General features: G+C 53.2%; 1 protein-coding gene across 1 annotated transcript in view; it reads right to left on the reverse strand.

Moving 5' to 3' along the window:
• The window catches only part of LOC137369690 (nucleolar transcription factor 1-like), a 173363-nt gene that overhangs the window by 71680 nt on the left and 78154 nt on the right, over nt 1–23529 (reverse strand). Inside the window, exons 6-8 of the mRNA XM_068031025.1 lie at nt 20487–20630; nt 17062–17241; nt 10271–10381 (exon numbers count right to left, since the gene is read on the reverse strand). Of these exons, the coding sequence (XP_067887126.1) occupies nt 10271–10381; nt 17062–17241; nt 20487–20630 (435 nt within the window). The remainder of the gene's footprint in view (nt 1–10270; nt 10382–17061; nt 17242–20486; nt 20631–23529) is intronic.

The raw sequence follows: 23529 nt of genomic DNA on the forward strand, positions 1-23529 counted from the left end.
CTTCGGTATAGAGTTTCAGGGGACGGCCTACCGCGTCTTCTGGACCTCGGATGGAGCGCGGTGCCACGTCTGCAAGGGGGTGGGGCATGTTCGTAAGAATTGCCCCAACCTCCCGGCCGCCAGCTCCACCTCGGCGGCCCAGAGTGGTTCCACAGCACCTCCTCCCACTCCCCCAACACATCCAATAAACACCGCTCAGTCGGTTCCGGAGGCTGTGGTTTTCACAGCCTCCGGCGGGGAGGGGAGCGTCCGTCTGAGCGGAAGGAAGACGCGGGGAAAAAAGAAACATCATGAGGCGTGTCCCCTGGACACTTTGACTCAACCCGAGCCTGAGCTCAGCCCAAAGCCCATTCCCATGGAATCCACCTGTCCCAGGGCTGGGCTCAGGCCCAGGGTGACTAAAAAGGGAAAAAAGGGTGCGGAGGCGGAGGTCTCTGATGACATGGAGGTCTCTGAGTCTCCGCGCCCAAGTGCGGAAAAGAGGAGAAGGCACCCCTCCACAGAAATAACACAGGGCCCTGAGGTGCAGGGCCCATCTGTTGGAGGGGAGCTGCCTCCTGTTTCTGGTCCTCAGGTACCCCCTACCGCCACCAGCAAGGCTACAAAGTCCGGGCAGGTGCTCCCTATTCCTCAGGATGGAGGGGAGGGGATGGCCCCGGTACATGAGGCCCCTCCTGAAGGAGTAAGTGGGGCCCTGCTTGTGGTGGGGGAGCCTGGGGAAGCCGCCCATTCTGCCACTGCTACTGGGTCGGGTGTCCTGAATGAAGGGGAGGGCGAGGCCCCAGAGGGTCGGGCCTCCCAGCCGGAGTCCACCACCAACCAGGAGACACCCGACCCAGTTATAACTGAGAATGCTGCCCCATCTGCTGGGCCTGTGGGTGCTGGCGGAGCGGGAGATAGCCTCCTCCCTCCGCCTCCAGTCTCGGCTCCGGCTGGTTTCCCGGAGTCGGGAACTTCTGTCTCCCCTGGACCACTCATTGCCCTGGGGACGGAGGTGGAGGGGGGTCCTGAACCGCTGGTGCCTACAGGCTCCAGTTTCACAATAGAACCCAGAGAGGACTCCTCCGCCATCGATCCTGGGGGTGGGATCATGACGGAGGCGGGACCAGCTGGCGCGGCCGGGACGTCCGCCCCACAGTGTGTGGTGGATGTGTCGGCCGCTGGCGGTGACGACCCGGAGGAGGATGGGGATTCGGTGCGGGGCACGGAGGATGATCTTGATTCCATCGCCAGTGAGGTGGTGGAGTCCCTCGTGCCTCCCACCGAATCTCCTCTCATCCCCACGGCGGAACTCCGGGATTTCCTCGCGGCTTGCAGAGGTTGCCGCAATAAAGTTCAGCTGGCCCTCGACCGTTGGTCGAATCTGGCGCTGATCATACAGTCCGTCCGTGCCGCCCTTAAGATAGCGGGCAAGCGCATGGGCGTGAAACTGGTTGAGAGGCGCCGTTTTAATGTGTTCCTCAATGGGTTGCTGGGGGAGTGGAGGGCCAGGTGCACTTCCACTCCCTCCTCACAGTGAGGTGTTTGTGACGGGTTTTAATTACCTTTGACATGAAGATAACCATAGCCAGCCTCAACATCAACGGCAGCAGAGGGGCTCACCGCAGATTTCACAATCTCTCAGTCCTCAGGGAAGGGAGATACGCGGTGAGCTTTCTGCAGGAAACCCACACCGTTCTGGGAGACGAAGCCACCTGGCTCCTGGAGTGGCAGGGTGGGGTTTACATGAGTCACCTCACCCCTATTTCTAGTGGGGTGGCTATCTTGTTGGCCCCGACTTTTCAGCCGGAGATCTTGGGGGTCAAGGAGCTAGTGCCGGGCCGCTTACTCCACCTCGCCGTTCGTCTGGGTAGCGTGCCGCTCCACTTTGTGAACGTGTACGCGCCCAGGCCCGGCGCTTTGCAAGCGCGCTTCTTTGAAGAAGTGTCCGCTCTCTTGAGCTCCATCGATAGCGGCGAGTGCATCATCCTCGGGGGGGATTTTAACTGCACCCTCGAGGTGGGGGATCGCTCCAGTCCCCAGCGCGGCCAAGCGTCGGTGGAGAAGTTGAGGGGACTGATCAGCTCCCTTAACTTGGTGGACGTCTGGCGGAATCTCCATCCCGACTCCAGCGCCTTCACGTGGAGGTCTGGAGGAGGGGGGTCGCGAATCGACCGCCTCTACATTTCGCAGGCGTACGTCTCCCGCGTTTCGGCGGCCTCCATGCGGCTGGTGCCGTGCTCGGACCACCACCTGGTGTGGGCGGAGTTCACTCCGCTCCGCACGCGGGCGGGGTCCGCGTACTGGCACTTTAACAACCGGCTGCTGGAGGACGTGCGATTTCGGGACTCGTTCTGTCGATTCTGGGCCGACTGGAGAAGGAAGCAGGGGGGCTTCCCCTCCTTGAGGCTATGGTGGGATGTGGGCAAGATCACATCCGCGTCTTCTGTCAGGAGTACGCGAAGGGGTCGACCAAGAGGTGGGAAGCCGAGATCGGGCGCCTTGAGAGGGAGGTGCTCGACTTGGAGTCCCGCCTCGGTCATGCCGTCGTGGACCCGGCTCTGTGGCAGGCGTACAAAGAGAAGAAGGGCGCGCTGAGGGACCTGCAGCTCATAGGGTCCCGAGGCGCGTACGTGAGGTCGCGGATCCAGATCCTGGAAGATTTGGACCGCGCCTCTCCCTTCTTCTACTCACTGGAAAAATGGCGGGGGGTCCGTAAGCAGCTCATCGAGCTGCTGGCCGACGACGGATCCTCCATCACGGATCCGGAGGGAATGGGCCTCCTGGTCCGGACTTATTACAGTGCGTTGTTCTCTCCGGATCCGTCCAGCGAGGATGCGCGCAGAGTTTTGTGGGAGGACCTGCCGCAGGTCAGCCCGGAGGGCGCCGAAGGATTGGAGGCTCCGCTCACGTTGGCGGAGCTGACTGGCGCCCTCCACCAGCTCTCGAGGGGCAAATCCCCAGGGCTGGATGGGTTGACCGTGGAGTTCCTCGGGGCGTTCTGGGACGTCCTGGGGGACGATTACGCGCGGGTCCTGGGGGAAAGCCTGGCGGCCGGGGAGATGCCCCTCTCGTGGCGCAGGGCGGTCATCGTCCTGCTGCTGAAGAGGGGCGATCTCCGCCTGCTTAAAAACTGGCGTCCGGTCTCTCTCCTCAGCACGGATTATAAGATCTTTGCCCGGGCTATGTCTACCCGCCTGGGCTCCGTGCTGGCCCACATGATCCACCCCGACCAGTCCTACACGGTCCCGGGCCGGTCCATCCAGGACAACATCCACCTGGTCGGGGACCTGATCCATCTTTCCCAGAGGACTGGTCAGTCGGTCGCCTTTCTCTCCCTCGATCAGGAGAAGGCGTTCGACAGGGTGGATCACGATTACCTTTTCGAGACTCTGCGCGCTTTCGGACTCGGGCCGCATTTTGTGGCCCGGGTCCGACTTTTATATGCTGCCGCAGAGTGTCTAGTCAAAGTTAACGGGTCCTTGACGGCGCCCGTTCGCTTTGGGAGAGGAGTGCGTCAGGGGTGCCCCATGTCCGGCCAATTGTATACCATCTGCGTGGAGCCCTTCCTGTGCCTGCTTCGCAGGAGGTTGACGGGATTGGCTCTGCGCGAGCCGGCCATGCGGGTCGTCCTCTCGGCTTACGCCGACGACGTGCTCCTCGCAATCACAGATCCCGTTGACTTGCGGAGGATGCGCGACTGCCAGCAGACCTTTTCTGCCGCGTCCTCCGCGAGGATCAATTGGGAGAAATGTTCCGGACTCCTGGTTGGTCAGTGGCGGGTGGACTCCCTGCCGGAGGAGATGACACCTTTTGCGTGGAGCACCACGCACCTCCTCTATCTGGGAGTCCACCTTAGCCCCGCTGAGGAAGCCTGGCCGGCAAACTGGCAGGAGTTGGAGGCGAAAGTCACCGCTCGGCTGGGGCGCTGGACAGGACTGCTCCGAGTGCTTTCCTACAGGGGCCGAGCGTTGGTCATAAACCAACTGGTGGCCTCCATGCTGTGGTACCGGTTGGTCACTTTGGCCCCGCCCCCTGTATTTGCCAACAAGATCCAGAAGAAACTCGTCGATTTCTTCTGGGGCAAGAGGAAACACTGGGTCTCTGCCGCGGTCCTGAGTCTCCCGATCGAGGAGGGCGGTCAGTCGCTGGTGTGCGTCCGCACCCAGGCTGCGACTCTCCGCCTTCGGACCCTGCAGAGATACCTGTACGTCGAGCGTCCTCCCAGATGGTGTGCGCTGGCGACGTATTTTTTCCGCCAGTGTCACTGCCTTCAAGACGACACGGAGCTCCCGGTGGAGTCCGTTAGCCGCGCCTCTCCGAGGGAGTTGCCTGTCTTTTACCGGGATCTTTTCCGAGTCTGGAACATGGTCGCCTCCAGTCAGGGCGCTCCCCCGCCGGCGGAGGAGAGCGCCTCGGCTGTCCGGGCGGCCGACTCCGGGGACGGTCCGGCGGGCGGAGGAGTAGCCGAAACCCCCGGGACGCCCCTCACTGCGGGTGGCGAGGGGGCTCGGGAGTGCGGAGCGATCCCGGCCGAGCTGACCCCCGCTCGGCCGGAACTGCTCATCGGACCCAGGCCCCGAAACCCTCCTCGGGAGCCGGTCCCGCACAACCCGAGCCGCCTCTCAGAAATGCCCTCCGTGCCATTCCAATCGGCGCGGAGGGGTTTCCTGTACGGGCTGCTCCTGCACACTCTCCACTTCCTCGCCCTCGTCAGCCGGCCGGACACGCCCTGGCGGTCCGCGTTGCCATCTGGCGGCGAGGGGAAACCCCGATGGAGGTCTCTCTACGCGGGAGTCTTCCCCCTTTACATCGGGGACCTGGGGTGGAGGGTGCTGCACAGAACAGTCCCGTGCAATAGGCTTTTAAGTAGGTTCACGGACTCCCAGGCCACCTGTACTTTCTGCGGCCTGGACGAGTCCGTGTTCCACATTTATATGGAGTGTGCGAGGTTGCAGCCCCTATTTGAGTATCTGAAGGGGCTGCTCCTCAAATTCTGGCTGCACTTCAGTCCCACGCTCCTGATCTTTGGGCACCCGGTGCGGAGGGGCTTGGGCCGGGAGGAGGAACTCCTCGTCGGTCTGCTCCTGGGCCTGGCCAAGGTGGCAATTCACAGGTCCAGGTTGCGGGCCGTCGGGGGGTCCGTCCTCCCCGATTGCCTGCCCCTCTTCCGCGGTTACGTTCGCGCCCGGGTGTCCCTGGAAAAGGAGCATGCGGTGTCCGCCGGTACGCTTGAGGCCTTCCGCGACCGGTGGGCACCGCAGGGACTGGAGTGCATCGTCGACGCCGAGAATGGCATTTTAATTTGAGTTTTTTTTTTTGTTTATTTATCTGTTTTAATAAAGTTATTTTAAAACTGTAAATATGTACATAAAGGGGGCCTGAGGGATAAAGGCCCCCTCGATGTGAAAAAAAAACAGGGTTAGATACAGAGTAAAGCTCCCTCTACACTGTCCCCATCAAACAATTCCAGGACAGGGACAGACCGTTAGCCGCGCCTCTCTGAGGGAGTTGCCTGTCTTTTACTGTGATCTATTCAGAGTCCGGAACATGGTCGCCTCCAGTCAGGGCACTCCCCCGCCGGCGGAGGAAAGCGCCTCGGCTGTCCGGGCGGCCGACTCCGGGGGCGGACTGGCAGGAGGAGGAGTATCCAAAGCCCCCGGGTCGCCCCTCACTGCGGGTGGCGAGGGGGCTCGGGAGAGTGGAGTGCTCCCGGCCGAACGGACCCCGGCTCGGCCAGAACTGCTCATCGGACCCAGGCCCCGAAACCCTCCTCGGGTCCCGGACAAACCGAACCGCCTCTCGGAAATGCCCTCCGTGCCATTCCAATCGGCGTGGAGGGGTTTCCTGTACGGGCTGTTCCTGCACACTCTCCACTTCCTAGCCCTCGTCAGCCGGCCGGACATGCCCTGGCGGTCCGCGTTGCCATCTGGCGGCGAGGGGAAACCCCGATGGAGGTCGCTCTATGCGGGAGTCTTCCCCCTTTACATCGGGGACCTGGGGTGGAGGGTGTTGCACACAGCAGTCCCGTGCAATAGGCTTTTAAGTAGGTTCACGGTCTCCCAGGCCGCCTGTACGTTCTGCGGCCTGGACGAGTCCGTGTTCCATGTATATATGGAGTGTGTGAGGTTGCAGCCCCTCTTTGAGTATTTGAAGGGGCTGCTCCTCAAGTTCTGGCTGCACTTCAGTCCCACGCTCCCGATCTTTGGGCACCCGGCGCGGAGGGGCTTGGGCCGGGAGGAGGATCTCCTAGTCGGTCTGCTCCTGGGCCTGGCCAAGGTGGCAATTCATAGGTCCAGGCTGCGAGCCGTCGGGGGTTCCGTCCTCCCCGATTGCCTGCCCCTCTTCCGTGGTTACGTTCGCACCCGGGTGTCCCTGGAGAAGGAGCATGCGGTTTCCACCGGCACGCTTGAGGCCTTCCGCGACCGGTGGGCACCGCAGGGACTGGAGTGCATCGTTGACGCCGAGAATGGCATTTTAATTTGAGTTTTTGGTTTATTCATCTGTTTTTTAACAAAAGTTATTTTTAAAAAATGTAAATATGTATATAAAGGGGGCCTGAGGAATAAAGGCCCCCTCGAGAGAAAAGATATAAAAGGGGCCTGGGGTATAAAGGCCACCTTATAAAAAAAAAAAAATGGGGTTAAATACAGAGTAAAGCTGCCTCTACACTGCCCCCATCAAACACTCATGAGACTGTATTCAGTGACATGTTCAGAAAAATGCTCGTGTGTGGTTATAGTCCCAGGAGAGTTTAATTCTGGAGGATGATGCCCTCCATGGCCAAACAACCTAGTGTCAGCCATTGCTCAGTAGGTAGCCCTCTCGCCCAAGTCAGAAGGTTATGGAATCAAACCCCACTCCAGAGATCAGTGTCCTGTCAGAGGGTCAGTACTGAGGGAGTGCTGCACCATTCGTGACTCCTCAGATACTGAAGCAGTCCGTGTAGAAATGCAGAAAGACCTGGACAATATCCAGGCTTGGGCTGATAAGTGGCAAGTAACATTCGTGCCACACAAGTGCCAGGCAATGACCATCTCCAACAAGAGAGATTCTAACCATCTCCCCTTGACATTCACTGGCATTACCATCACTGAATCCCCCACTATCAACATCCTAGGGGCTACCATTGACCAAAAACTGAACTGGAGCAGCCATATAAATACTGTGGCTACAAGAGCAGGACAGAGGCTAGGAATCCTGAGGCAAGTAACTCACCTCCTGACTCCCCAATGCCTGTCCACCATCTACAAGGCACAAGTCAGGGGTGTGATGGAATACTCTCCACTTGCCTGGATGGGTGCAGCTCCAACAACACTCAAGAAGCTCGACACCATCCAGGACAAAGCAGCCCGCTTGATTGGCACCCCTACTACAAACATTCACTCCCTCCACCACCGACACACAGTGGCAGCAGTGTGTACCATCTACAAGATGCACTGCAGCAATGCACCAAGGCTCCTTAGACAGCATCGTCCAAACCCGCGACCTCTACCACCTAGAAGGACAAGGGCAGAAAATACATGGGAACACCACCACCTGCAAATTCCCCTCCAAGTCACACACCATCCTGACTTGGAACTATATCGCCGTTCCTTCACTGTCGCTGGTTCAAAATCCTGGAACTCCCTTCCTAACAGCACTGTGGGTGTACCTACCCCAAATGGACTGCAGCGGTTCATGAAGGCAGCTCACCACCACCTTCTCAAGGGCAATTAGGGATGGGCAATAAATGCTGGCCTGGCCAGTGATGCCCACATCCCATGAATGAATAAAAACAAACTGTCAGAGGGTCAGTACTGAGGGAGTGCTGCACTGTTGGAGTGGCATTACAGAGGGAATGCTGCACTGTCAGAGGGGCAGTACTGAGGGAATGCTGCACTGTCGGAGGGTCAGTACTGAGGGAATGCTGCACTGTCAGAGGGTCAGTACTGAGGGAATGCTGCACTGTCAGAGGGTCAGTACTGAGGGAATGCTGCACTGTCAGAGGGTCAGCACTGAGGGAATGCTGCACTGTTGGAGGGTCAGTACTGAGGGAATGCTGCACTGTCAGAGGGGCAGTACTGAGGGAATGCTGCACTGTCGGAGGGTCATTACTGAGGGAATGCTGCACTGTCGGGGGGTGCAGTACTGAGGGAATGCTGCACTGTCGGGGGGTGCAGTACTGAGGGAATGCTGCACTGTCGGGGGGTGCAGTACTGAGGGAATGCTGCACTGTCAGAGGGGCAGTACAGAGGGAATGCTGCACTGTCGGAGGGGCAGTACTGAGGGAATGCTGCACTGTCGGGGGGTGCAGTACTGAGGGAATGCTGCACTGTCAGAGGGGCAGTACAGAGGGAATGCTGCACTGTCAGAGGGGCAGTACAGAGGGAATGCTGCACTGTCGGAGGGGCAGTACAGAGGGAATGCTGCACTGTCGGAGGGGCAGTACAGAGGGAATGCTGCACTGTCGGAGGGGCAGTACAGAGGGAATGCTGCACTGTCGGAGGGGCAGTACTGAGGGAATGCTGCACTGTCGGAGGGGCAGTACTGAGGGAATGCTGCACTGTCAGAGGGGCAGTTACTGAGGGAATGCTGCACTGTCGGAGGGTCAGTACTGAGGGAATGCTGCACTGTCGGAGGGTCAGTACTGAGGGAATGCTGCACTGTCAGAGGGTCAGTACTGAGGGAATGCTGCACTGTTGGAGGGTCAGTACTGAGGGAATGCTGCACTGTCGGAGGGTCAGTACTGAGGGAGTGCTGCACTGTCGGAGGGTCAGTACTGAGGGAGTGCTGCACTGTCAGAGGGGCAGTACTGAGGGAATGCTGCACTGTCGGAGGGTCATTACTGAGGGAATGCTGCACTGTCGGGGGGTGCAGTACTGAGGGAATGCTGCACTGTCGGGGGGTGCAGTACTGAGGGAATGCTGCACTGTCGGGGGGTGCAGTACTGAGGGAATGCTGCACTGTCAGAGGGGCAGTACAGAGGGAATGCTGCACTGTCGGAGGGGCAGTACTGAGGGAATGCTGCACTGTCGGGGGGTGCAGTACTGAGGGAATGCTGCACTGTCAGAGGGGCAGTACAGAGGGAATGCTGCACTGTCAGAGGGGCAGTACAGAGGGAATGCTGCACTGTCGGAGGGGCAGTACAGAGGGAATGCTGCACTGTCGGAGGGGCAGTACAGAGGGAATGCTGCACTGTCGGAGGGGCAGTACAGAGGGAATGCTGCACTGTCGGAGGGGCAGTACTGAGGGAATGCTGCACTGTCGGAGGGGCAGTACTGAGGGAATGCTGCACTGTCAGAGGGGCAGTTACTGAGGGAATGCTGCACTGTCGGAGGGTCAGTACTGAGGGAATGCTGCACTGTCGGAGGGTCAGTACTGAGGGAATGCTGCACTGTCAGAGGGTCAGTACTGAGGGAATGCTGCACTGTTGGAGGGTCAGTACTGAGGGAATGCTGCACTGTTGGAGGGTCAGTACTGAGGGAGTGCTGCACTGTCGGAGGGTCAGTACTGAGGGAGTGCTGCACTGTTGGAGGGGCATTACAGAGGGAATGCTGCACTGTCGGAGGGTCAGTACTGAGGGAATGCTGCACTGTCAGAGGGTCAGTACAGAGGGAATGCTGCACTGTCAGAGGGTCAGTACTGAGGGAATGCTGCACTGTCAGAGGGTCAGTACTGAGGGAATGCTGCACTGTCAGAGGGTCAGTACTGAGGGAATGCTGCACTGTCAGAGGGTCAGCACTGAGGGAATGCTGCACTGTTGGAGGGTCAGTACTGAGGGAATGCTGCACTGTTGGAGGGGCATTACAGAGGGAATGCTGCACTGTCAGAGGGGCAGTACTGAGGGAATGCTGCACTGTTGGAGTGCTCTCTTTTGGATATGTTAAACTGAGGCCCCATTTGCCCTCTCTGGTGGATGTAAAAGATCCTATGACACTTTCCGAAGAAGAGCAGGAGAGCTCTCCTCGGGGCCCTGGGAAATATTTACTGTTCAATGCCTGAACATATTATTTGATCATTCTTATATTACTCTCTGTGGGATTTTGCTGTACACAAATTCACTGCCACATCCCAACAATGATACATTTCTTTGGCTGGCAAGTGCGTTCCGCTTGGAGGTTATGAAAGGTGCTATATAAATGCAAGTCTTTCTTGCTGATGTATGCTGCCTGGGCTATCACTGGGGTGTAGAATCTCTAGGGCAGTCATTGTCCCTGGGACCTGTCCCGCCAGCAATGGGCTGATTCTGCAGGAGCTGAGAGGAGGGACTGGGGTGGGGTGAAAGGAACACAATGATCACTGCACACACCTCATATCTCCTCTGGTCGTCTGCTGCCTTCTTAATCCAGCGAATCTTCTCTTTCTTCTCCATGGCCTTCCAGGCAGCCTCCATTGCTGACTGCGCCTTCTTGCGGTCGTTCTGTGGGTATGAGGTGTAGTCAGTAAAAAGGGTTAAAAAGCAAGACTGATCTCACAATATATTGAAACTTAACAACAACCCAACTCACTGCAGAATCACACAATCACAAAATCATTACAGCGCAGAAGAGATCTGAGCTGGGCTGTGAAATGACAGGTTAAGCAGCCTTCTCTCTCTCTCACCACTCTCTGTCTGGGTCTCACCCACTTTCTCTCTGTACCCCTCTCTCGATTTCTCAGAGTCCCCCCCCCTCTCCTTCTCTTCTATCTGTCTCTCCATCCCTCCATACATGACACACCTGCTGTGTGATTCCAGGATTTTCTGTTTCTATTTTTTTTTTAAACAAGCTAGGAAAATGGTTAAGAGTCTATGGACCAGATAAAGTGGTGAGAAACAGGCAGAGACTGGAGCTCGAGAATGGTACAGAGACTCTGGGCATGGACCCCGACCCTGGATTTGAGACCCAGATGGATTAGTTTGTGAGCTCACTGGTGTGCACAGTCTAGATTCTGTAGAACCTCTTTGATCATGGGTGAGTCTTTGGGTTCATGGGGGATTTTGTAAGAGGTGGAGAGGATGGGTAGGTCCGAGGAATTTAGCTTTTGGCTCTGCTGCCTTTTGCCAATGTGTATGAGAGTATCTCTGCATGCCTGCGTCTGAGTGCGTGAGTGTGACTTTTTTTAATTCCTTCGGTGGATGTGGGCATAGCTGGCCAGGCCAGCATTTATTGCCCCTCCATAATTGCCCTTGAGAAGGTGGTGGTGAGCTGCCTTCTTGAACTGCTGCAGTCCATGTCGGTAGGTACAACTGCTGTCCTTGTCCTTCTAGGTGGTAGAGGTCGCGGGTTTGGAAGGTGCTGTCGATAAAGTCTTGGTGAGTTGCTGCAGTGCATCCTTTAGATGGTACACACTGCTGCCACTGTGTATCGATGGTGGATGGGATGCCAATCAAGTGGCTGCTCTTGTCCTGGATGGTGTCGAACTTCTTGCAGGTGATGGATAGGGCACCATTCACGACTCCTCAGATTCTGAAGCAGCCCATGTTCATATGCAGCAAGACCTGGACAACATCCAGGGCTGATAAGTGGCACGTAGCGTTCACACCACACAAGTGCCAGGCAATGACCATCTCAAACAATAGAGAATCTAATCATTTCCCCTTGTCATTCAATGGCATTACCATCGCTGAATCCCCCACTATCAACATCCTGGGGTTACCATTGACCAGAAACTGAACTGGACCAGACACATTAATACTGTGGCTACAACAGCAGGTCAGAGGCTGGGAATTCTGCGGCGAGTAACTGCCTAGCTACCATCTACAAGACACAAGTCAGGAGTGTGATGGAATACTCTCCACTTGCCTGGATGGGTGCAGCTCCAACAACACTCAAGAAGCTCGACACCATCCAGGACAAAGCAGCCCGCTTGATTGGCACCCCATCTACAAACATTCACTCCCTCCACCACCGACGCACAGTGGCAGCAGTGTGTACCATCTACAAGATGCACTGCAGCAATGCACCAAGGCTGCTTAGACAGCACCTTCCAAACCCGTGACCTGTACGGAACACCACCACCTGCAAGTTCCCCTCCAAGTCACACACCATCCTGACTTGGAACTATATCGCCGTTCCTACAATGTCACTGGATCAAAATCCTGGAACTCCCTTCCTAACAGCACTGTGGGTGTACCTACACCCCAAGCTCTGCAGCAGTTCAAAAAGGCAACTCACCACCACCTTCACAAGGGCAATTAGGGATGGGCAATAAATGCTGTCCTAGCCAGCCAAGCCCACATCTCCCGAAGGAATTTAAAAAAAACCCACATCCCACGAACGACTAAAAAAAGCTGAAGATGGTTGGGCCTAGGACACTGCCCTGAGGAACTCTTGCAGTGGCCTCCAGGAACCACAACATTCGTCCTTTGCACTAGGTATGACTCCAGCCAGCGGAGAGTTATCCCCCGATTCCCATTGACTCCAGTTTTGCTGGAGCTCCTTGATGCCATACTTGGTCAAATGCTGCCTTGATGTCAAGGGCAATCACTCTCACCTCATCCCTGGAGTTCAGCTCTTTTGTCCATGTTTGAACCAAAGCTGTAATGAGGTCAGGAGCTGAGTGGCCCTGGCAGAACCCAAACTGAGCGTCACTGAGCAGGTTATTGCGAAGCAAGTGCCGCTTGATGGCACTGTTGATGACACCTTCCATCACTTTACTGATGATTGAGAGTAGACTGATGGGGCGGTAATTGGCCGGGTTGGATTTGTCCTGCTTTTTGTGTACAGGACATACCTGGGCAATTTTCCACATTGCAGGGTGGATGCCAGTGTTGTAGCTGTACTGGAACAGCTTGGCTAGGGGCACGGCAAGTTCTGGAGCACAGGTCTTCAGTACTACTGCCGGAATGTTGTCAAGGCCCATAGCTTTTGCTGTATCCAGTGCCTTCAGTCGTTTCTTGATATCACGCGGAGTGAATCGAATTGGCTGAAGTCTGGCATCTATGATGCTGGGGACTTCAGGTGAAGGCCGAGATGGATCATCATCAGCCAGAAGTGCCGAGAGGATGGATGTAAATGCTTTAACCTTGTCTTTTGCACTGATGTGCTGAGCTCCCCCATCATTGAGCATGGGTTAATTTGTGGAGCCTCCTCCTCTGGTTAATTGTGAAATCATCCACCACCATTCACGACTGGATGTAACAGGACTGCAGAGCTTAGATCTGATCCGTTGGTTGTGGGATTGCTTAGCTCTGTCTATTGCATGCTGCTTCTGCTGTTGCCTTGCAAAGTGTCCTATATTGCAGCTTCACCAGGCTGACACCTCAATACAAGAACATAAGAAATAGGAGGAGTGGACCATCTGTCCCATCGAGCCTGCTCCGCCATTCAATAAGATCATGGTTGATCTTGGGCTTCAATTCCACTTTCCTGCCCACTCCCCATATCCCTCGATTCCCTGTGAGACCAAAACTCTATCTATCTCAGCGGCACAGTGGCTAGCACCGCAGCCTCACAGCTCCAGCGACCCGGGTTCAATTCTGGATACTGCTTGTGTGGAGTTTGCAAGTTCTCCCTGTGTCTGCGTGGGTTTCCTCCGGGTGCTCCGGTTTCCTGCCACAGCCAAAAGACTTGCGGGTTGATAGGTAAATTGGCCTTTGTAAATTGCCCCTTGTATAGGTAGCTGGTAGGGAAATATAGGGACAGGTGGGGATGTGGTAGGAATATGGGATTAGTGTAGGATTAGTACAAATGGGTGGTTAATGGTCGACAGAGACTCGGTGGGCCGAAGGGCCTGTTTCAGTGCTGTATCTCTAAATCTAAATCTTAAATGTATTCAATGATGGAGCATCCACATCCTCTGGGGTAGAGAATTCCAAAGATTCACAACCCTTTGAGTGAAATAATTTCTCCTCAGCTCAGTTCTGAATTATTGGCTCCTTATCCTGAGACTGTGTCCCCGTGTTCTAGATTCTCTGACCAGTGGGAACAATCTCTCAGCTTCTACCCTATCAAGCCCTTTCAGAATCTTGTATATCTCAATGAGATCGCCTCTCATTCTTCTGAACTGCAGGGGATATCGGCCCAATTTACTCAGCCTCTCATCATAAGACAACCCCCTCATCCCAGGGACCAATTTAGTCACTGCACTGCCTCCAGTTCAAGTACCCTCAACTCATTTAAAAGGTATCTGGACATGCGCCTGAAGTGCTGTAACCTGCAAAGCTACGGACCAGGTGCTGGAAGGTGGGATTAAATTGGGCAGCTAGTTTTTTCAGCCGGCGCAGACACGATGGGCTGAATAGCCTCCTTCTGTGCCGTAACTTTTCTATAGTTTGATCCTTTCTCAAATGTAGACACCAAAACTGCACAGAGTATGCCAGATGCAGTCTCACCAAAGCCCTGTACAATTTTAATAAGACTTCTTTATTCTTGTACTTCAGTCCCCTTGCAATAAAGGCCAACATGTCATTTGCCTTCCTAATAGCCTGCTGCACCTGCATGTTAACTTTGTGCGTTCCTTCTATGAGTACCCTCAAGTCTCTCTGAACATCAACACATACAAGTTTCACACCTTTTAAAAAAATATTCGGCTTTTCTATTTTTACAACCAAAGTGAACAACTTCACACTTACCTACATTATACTCCATTTGCCATCGTGTTGCCCACTCACTCAGCCTGTCTATATCTCTTTGCAGCCTCTCTGTCCTCCCCACAGCTTACCTTTCCACTGAGCTTTGTATCATCAGCAAACTTAGATACATTACTCTCTGTCTCTTCATTCAAGTCATTAATATAGATTGTAAATAGCTGAGGCCCCAGCACTGATCCTTGCAGTACCCCACTATTCACTGCCTGCCAACTTGAAAATGCCCCATTTATGTCCACACTCTGCTTCCTGTCTGTTAACCAATCCTCTATCCATACTAATATATTACCCCCAACACCATGAGCCCTTATCTTGCCTATTAATCTTTTATGTGGCACCTTATCGAATGCCTTTTGAAAATCCAGATATACTACATCTACTGGTTCCCCTTTATCTACCCTACTAGTTACATCCTCAAAAAACTCTAATAAATTTGTCGAACAGGATCTCCCTTTCGTAAAACCATGCTGACTTGTTCTAATCATACTGTGCTTTTCCAACATCAATGTTAAGATTTCTTAAATAATAGTTTCCAGCATCTTCTCAACGACTGATGTTAGGCTAACTGGCCTATAGTTTCCTGTTTTCTCTCTACCTCCTTTCTTGAAAAGCAGTGTAACATTTGCCAACTTCCAATCTGACGGGACCATTCCTGAATTTAAGGAAGTCCAGAAAATCATAGCTAGTGCATCCGCTACCTCTTCAACTATCTTTTTTAGAACCCTAGGATGTAGGCCACCTGTCCTGGGGACTCATCAGAATTTAGTCCCTCAGGTTTCTCCAATACTGGTGCTGCTCCTGGCATGCCCTCCTGCATTCTTCATTGAACCAGGGTTGGTACCCCGGTTTGATGGTAATGGTCGAGTGGGGGATATGCCAAGTCATGAGGTTACAGATTGTGGTTGAATACAATTCTGCTGCTGCTGATGGCCCACAGCGCCTCATGGGTGTCCAGTTTTGAGCTGCTAGATCTGTTCGAAATCTATCTCATTCAGCACGGTGGTAGTGCCACGCAACATGATGGCGGGTATCCTCAATGTGAAGACAGGGCTTTGTCTCCACAAGGACTGTGCAGTGGTCACTCCTAATAATGTCATCAACAGATGCATCTGCAACAGGTGTGCTGGAGAAGAGAGACTGGAAGTGCGCAGAATGTGAAGCCTGTTATTTTGTCACGAGACAATCTCCTTCACACAGGGCGTGAAGAACAAGAGTATCATTTGAGTGAAGTGGGGTAAAAAGCCAGCAAATAATCAGACCAGTACACACGTACTAGTCCCCGTCCTAAATTCAGACTCTGTTCATATAGTTCCCTTATAAGTCCGTGTGTTCACATTTAGAATGGAGAGTGCTTATATAAACGAGTTCGTTTGTTATGTCTGGCCGCCGGCCATTGCAGGCGCTCCATGACATGGTTAAACCAGCACTTTCTCTTTGCTGCACCCTCTCTAAAGCCTTCACAGCGTTTTTTTTATTCACAATAGATTTACGAGAATGGTTCCAGGGATGATTGTCTTCAATTACGTGGATAGATTGGAGAAGCTGGAACTGTTCTCCTTAGAGAAGGTTTAGAGGAGATTTGATCGAGGTGTTCAAAATAATGAGGAGAGAGTAGATAGAGAGAAACTGTTCCCATTGGTGGAAGGATTGAGGACAAGAGAACATTGAGTTAAGGTGAATAGCAAAAGAACCAGAGGCGACACAAGGAAAAACATTTTTACGCAGCGAGTGGTTAGGATCTGGAATATACTGCCTGAGAGTGTGGTAGAGGCAGATTCAGTCATGGCTTTCAAAAGGAAATTGGACAACGATCTGAAGAGAAAAAATTTGCAGGGCAACAGAGAAAGGCGTGGGAGTGGGACTCGGTGAGTTGCTCTAGCAGAAAGCTGGCACAGACATGATGGGCTGAATGGCCTCCTTCTGTGCTGGAACCATTTTATGATTCTACTCTATTATACATATGAACACAAGAATTTATTACTAAAAGAGGTGAAGAGAAGCTCCTGCAGATGCAAGCTTTGGGTTACATTATTATCGCTAGATATAGACGAGGAGAAATGCAGAGTCTGGTGCTTGTGCACTGCTCTAGGTCAGTTAGAGGAGGCTGAGTTACAAAGTCATGAGTCAGGCTGTTCCACTGAAGATCACAGATCCATTTCCAACTCACCAAGGCTCCTTCGACAGCACCTTACAAACCTGCGACTTCTATCACCTGGAAGGACAAGGGCAGCAAATACATGGGAACACCACCACCTGCAAGTTCCCCTCCAAGTCACACACCATCCTGACTTGGAACTATATCGCCGTTCCTTCACTGTCACTGGGTCAAAATCCTGGAACTCCCTTCCTAACAGCACTGTGGGTGTATCTACCCCACATGGACTGCAGCGGTTCGAGAAGGCAGCTCACCACCACCTTCTAAAGGGCAATTAGGGATGGGTAATAAATGCTGTCATAGCCAGTGATGTCCACATCCCGAGAACAGAAATGTAAAAATAAATAAATGCAGCTCCGTTCCAGTGGTCACATACCCAGTGCTTTGCTGTGTAATCGCTGATGACTGTCTGCTCCCAGATCTCCTCAGCTGTTCGGGGGGTCTCGGGTAGCCTCCCTTTCCTTGCGGCCCCAGCATCCTTCTTCTCCTTCAAGAAGTTCTGCATCTTTCGCTCGTGTTCAGCCTTCAAGGCTCTTTCCATCTTCTTGTACTTTTCCTGGCAAACAGCAAAATAAAGCCATCAGATAACCAGTGAGCAGCACAGAATAAATGGCAGAGCTGCCAGTCTCTCCTATGTCCCGCTCCCCTCGCTCTTCTTCATGGGGAGGCAGTGACATAGTTGGTAATGTCACTGGACTAGTAACCCAGAGACCCAGGCTACTGCTCTGGGGACATGGGTTCAAATCCCACCATGGCAGATGGTGAAATTTGAGTTCAATTAATCTGGGAATTAAATAGCTCGTCTTATGGTGACCATGAAACCATTGTTGATTCTCATAAAAACCCATCTGGTTCACTAATGTTCTTCAGGGAAGGAAATCTGCCATCCTTATCTGGTCTGGCCTACATCTGACTCCAGATCCACAGCAATGTGACTCTTAAAATGCCCTCTGAAATGGATTAGCAAGCCACTCAGTTCATGCCCTCTCCCCCCACCTGGTGCTGACCCCTCTCTGAGCTCCCCCCCCACTCCTCTCTCCGCCCCCACTCCTCTCTCCGCATTCACCTCCAATCCATTTCTCCACATTGCTCCGCACCCCTCTCCTCTTAGGGAGGTATTGGAGGGGGGGGGTAGGGAGAGGGGAGAATGTGGGAGAGGGGCAGCAGGGGTTGGGAAGGGGAGCCTGGGTGAATGGGGGACTTGAGGTATACCCAAATGACCAAGTGAAGTTCGCGACAAGGTGTTTGTCTGAACAGATGTAAATGCTTGACACGGGGAAACAGGCTATCAGATGCTGAAGTGTATTTACTGATGAATCACCAGGAGCTCTGATCTGGCACACTCAATGGCTTAAAAAGCAGAAAGGGTGAACAATACTTATAGAACAGTACAGCACAGTACAGGCCCTTCGGCCCACGATGTTGTGCCGAACCTTTAACCTACTCTAAGATCAAACTAACTACCTACCCTTCATTCTACTATCATCCATGTACCTATCCAAGAGTCGCTTAAATGCCCCGAATGTATCTGCTTCTACTACCACAGCTGGCAGCGCATTCCACGCACCCACCACTCTCTGTGTAAAGAACCTACCTCTGACATCTCCCCGAAACCTTCCTCCAATCACCTTAAAATTATGCCCCCTGGTGATAGCCCTTTCCACCCTGGGAAAAAGTCTCTGACTATCCACTCTATCTATGCCTCTAATCATCTTGTACCCCTCTATCAAGTCACCTCTCATCCTTCTTCGCTCCAATGAGAAAAGCCCTATCACCCTCAATCTTTCTTCGTAGGTCATGCCCTCCAGTCCAGGCAGCATCCTGGTAAATCTCCTCTGCACCCTCTCTAAAGCTTCCACATCCTTCCTATAATGAGGCGACCAGAACTGAACACAATATTCCAAGTGTGGTCGAACCAGGGCTTTATAGAGCTGCAGCATAACCTCGCGGCTCTTAAACTCAATCCTCCTGTTAATGAAAGCCAACACCCCATACGCCTTCTTAACAACCCTATCAACTTGGGTGGCAACTTTGAGCGATCTATGGACATGGACCCCAAGATCCCTCTGTTCCTCCACACTACCAAGAATCCTGTCTTTCAGCCTGTATTCCGCATTCAAATTCAACCTTCCAAAATGAATCACTTCACACTTTTCCAGGTTGAACTCCATCTGCCACTTCTCAGCCCAGCTCTGCATCCTGTCAATGTCCCGTTGCAACCTACAACAGCCTTCCACACTATCCACAACTCCAGCAACCTTCGTGTCATCAGCAAACTTGCTAACCCAGCCTTCCACCTCCTCATCCAAGTCATTTATAAAAATCACAAAGAGCAGAGGTCCCAGAACAGATCCTTGTGGAACACCACTGGTCACCGAGCTCCATGCTGAATACTTTCAATCTACTACCACCCTCTGACTTCTATGGGCCAGCCAATTTTGTATCCAGACAGCCAACTTTCCCTGTATCCCATGCCTCCTTACTTTCTGAATAAGCCTACCATGGGGAACCTTATCAAACGCCTTGCTAAAATCCATATACACCACATCCACTGCTCTTCCTTCATCAATGTGTTTTGTCACATCTTCAAAGAATTCAATAAGGCTTGTGAGGCATGACCTGCCCCTCACAAAGCCATGCTGACTGTCTCTAATCAAACCATGCTTTTCCAAATAATCATAAATCCTGTCTCTCAGAATCCTCTCCAATAATTTGCCCAATACTGACGTAAGACTGACTGGTCTATAATTCCCAGGGTTATCCCTATTCCCTTTCTTGAACAAGGGAACAACATTTGCCATCCTCCAATCATCCGGTACTACTCCAGTGGACAGTGAAGATGCAAAGATCATCGCCAAAGGCGCGGCAATCTCTTCCCTCGCTTCCCGTAATATCCTTGGGTATATCCCGTCTGGCCCCGGGGACTTATCTGTCCTCATATCATTCAAAATTTCCAGCACATCCTCCCTCTTAACCTCAACCTGTTCAAGCATATCAGCCTGTTCCATCCATGGCTCCGGTTCCCATCCCCCTGCCAAACTAGTTTAAACCCTCCCGAAGAGCTCTAGCAAACCTCCCGCCCAGGATATTGGTGCCCCTCCAGTTCAGATGCAACCCGTCCCTCTTGTACAGATCCCACCTTCCCCAGAAGGTATCCCAATGATCCACATATCTGAATCCCTCCCTCCTACACCAGTTCTGTAGCCACGTGTTCAGCTGCACTCGCTCCCTGTTTCTAGCCTCACTAGCACGTGGCACTGGTAACAATCCTGAGATTACTACTCTGCTCGTCCTGCCTTTCAGCTTCCAACCTAACTCCCTATATTCGCTTTTCAGGTCCTCATCCCTATTCCTAGCTATGTCATTGGTACCGATATGTACCACAACCTCTGGCTGCTCCCCCTCCCCCTTAAGAATCCTGTAGACTCGATCCGAGACATCCCTGACCCTGGCACCTGAGAGGCAACATACCATCCGGGAGTCTCGTTCTTGGAGCCAAAAAGATGACAGAATGAAGATCTGCAGCTACAGGACCTCAATACTGAAGAAAGCAGAGCTCAGGGTGAAGTGAAACAATTATACATCACTTCCAATCATCCTGATCTCAATCCATCAAAGGCAGCAAAATGCAAAATATTTGGCTTAGGATTCATCATCTGGCAGGAGAAGAGTTACAGTGTGTGACCCATCCCAGGGCGTCATTCAAAGAGATACAGGAATAGGATGAGTTAGAGAGCGAGGCCACACACACTCAGCCTCATTCCCCGCTCCCCCACTCCCCGACTAAGCTAACCTCCCTACCCTCTTCCTCTCTGACAACTCGTTCCACATCCTGGCCAGCTGGCGTGTCAGCTCGCTCTCCGTTAGATCCGGATTGTCCTTTCGCTGTTCCTGGAAGAAGAGGAACATGGCAGAGATGGGTTGCTGCGGACGCTCAGGGATGCTCTGAAACGGGAGAGAAAAGATTCAGGAAATGAAAAGGTTTCACCACTCATTATCGACAGCTTTCAAAATGCTTTGCAGGCGGATAACAAATAAACTGAATTCAATGGGGTTGAGCCTTAGATCAGCCATGATCTAAGTGAAAGGAGGAACTGGCTCGAGGGGCTGAATGGCCTCCTCCTGCTCCTGTCTATAAACTCTGTGACAGAAGAATACAACACAAATGGGGAGAATCACTACATACTTGGAACTGACTCTCTCTACCTTAATCAGCTTCACTCCAACCTCCTGTTTAGACACAGACTCTCACTGGGGTACAGGTTCCAGTGTAGGGGGGGGGGGGGTACTTAAAAAAGTAATTAGGAGAGCAAAGAGGCGACAGGAAAAAACACTGGCAGGCAGGATAAAGGAAAATCCTAAGGCGTTTTATAAGTATATTAAGGGCAAGAGGATAACCAGGGAAAGAGTAGGACCCATTAGAGACCAAAGTGGCAATCTGTGTGTGGAGCCGGCAGACATTGGTGAGGTTCACTATGGAGAAGGACGATGTAGGTGTAGAGATCAAGGAGGGGGATTGTGATATACTTGAACAAATTAGCATTGAAAGGGAGGAAATATTAGCTGCTTTAGCGGGCTTAAAAGTGGATAAATCCCCAGGCCCAGATGAGATGTATTCCAGGCTGTTATGTGAGGCAAGGGAGGAGATAGCAGGGACTCTGACACAATAGATAGATAGGAAGAGACTTTTTCCCTTAGTAGATGGATCAATAACCAGGGGGCATAGATTTAAGGTAAAGGGCAGGAGGTTTAGAGGGGATTTGATGAAAAATGTTTTCACCCAGAGGCTGGTTGGAATCTGGAACGCTCTGCCTGAAGGGGTGTTAGAGGCAGGAACCCTCACAACATTTAAGAAGTATTTAGATGTGCACTTGAAACACCATAGCATAGAAGGCTACGGACCAAGTGCTGGAAAATGGGATTAGAACAGATAGGTGCTTGATGGCTGGCACAGACACAATGGGCCGAATGGCCTATTTCTGTTCTGTTTAACGCTATGATTCAATATTCCACACACACTGACTCTCACTGGGGTACGGATTCCACACACACTGACTCTCACTGGGGTACGGATTCCACACACACTGACTCTCACTGGGGTACGGATTCCACACACACTGACTCTCACTGGGGTACGGGTCCCACACACACTGACTCTCACTGGGGTACGGGTCCCACACACACTGACTCTCACTGGGGTACGGGTCCCACATACACTGACTCTCACTGGGGTACGGATTCCACACACACTCACTCTCACTGGGGTACGGATTCCACACACACTGACTCTCACTGGGGTACGGGTCCCACATACACTGACTCTCACTGGGGTACGGATTCCACACACACTGACTCTCACTGGGGTACGGATTCCACACACACTGACTCTCACTGGGGTACGGATTCCACACACACTGACTCTCACTGGGGTACGGGTCCCACATACACTGACTCTCACTGGGGTACGGATTCCACACACACTGACTCTCACTGGGGTACGGATTCCACACACACTGACTCTCACTGGGGTACGGATTCCACACACACTGACTCTCACTGGGGTACGGATTCCACACACACTGACTCTCACTGGGGTACGGGTCCCACATACACTGACTCTCACTGGGGTACGGATTCCACACACACTCACTCTCACTGGGGTATGGGTCCCACACACACTGACTCTCACTGGGGTACGGGTCCCACACACACTGACTCTCACTGGGGTACGGGTTCCACACACACTGACTCTCACTGGGGTACAGGTGCCACACACACTGACTCTCACTGAGGTACAGGCTCCACACACACTGACTCTCACTGGGGTACAGGTGCCACACACACTGACTCTCACTGAGGTACAGGCTCCACACACACTGACTCTCACTGGGGTACGGGTCCCACACAAACTGACTCTCACTGGGGTACGGGTCCCACACACACTGACTCTCACTGGGGTACGGATTCCACACACACTGACTCTCACTGGGGTACGGGTCCCACACACACTGACTCTCACTGGGGTACGGGTCCCACACACACTGACTCTCACTGGGGTACGGATTCCACACACACTGACTCTCACTGGGGTACGGGTCCCACACACACTGACTCTCACTGGGGTACGGGTTCCACACACACAAACTGACTCTCACTGGGATACGGGTCCCACACACACTGACTCTCACTGGGGTACGGATTCCACACACACTGACTCTCACTGGGGTACGGGTCCCACACACACTTACTCTCACTGGGTTACGGGTCCCACACACACTGACTCTCACTGGGTTACGGGTTCCACACACACAAACTGACTCTCACTGGGGTACGGGTCCCACACACACTGACTCTCACTGGGTTACGGGTCCCACACACACAAACTGACTCTCACTGGGGTACGGGTCCCACACACACTGACTCTCACTGGGTTACGGGTCCCACACACACTGACTCTCACTGGGTTACGGGTTCCACACACACAAACTGACTCTCACTGGGGTACGGGTCCCACACACACTGACTCTCACTGGGTTACGGGTCCCACACACACTGACTCTCACTGGGGTACGGGTTCCACACACACTGACTCTCACTGGGGTACGGGTTCCACACACACAAACTGACTCTCACTGGGGTACGGGTCCCACATACACTGACTCTCACTGGGGTACGGGTTCCACACACACTGACTCTCACTGGGGTACGGGTCCCACATACACTGACTCTCACTGGGGTACGGGTCCCACACACACTGACTCTCACTGGGGTACGGGTTCCACATACACTGACTCTCACTGGGGTACGGGTTCCACACACACTGACTCTCACTGGGTTACGGGTT

The sequence above is a fragment of the Heterodontus francisci genome, chromosome 5 (assembly GCF_036365525.1).
Source record: "Heterodontus francisci isolate sHetFra1 chromosome 5, sHetFra1.hap1, whole genome shotgun sequence".
In the NCBI taxonomy this organism is placed as follows: Eukaryota; Metazoa; Chordata; class Chondrichthyes; order Heterodontiformes; family Heterodontidae; genus Heterodontus; species Heterodontus francisci.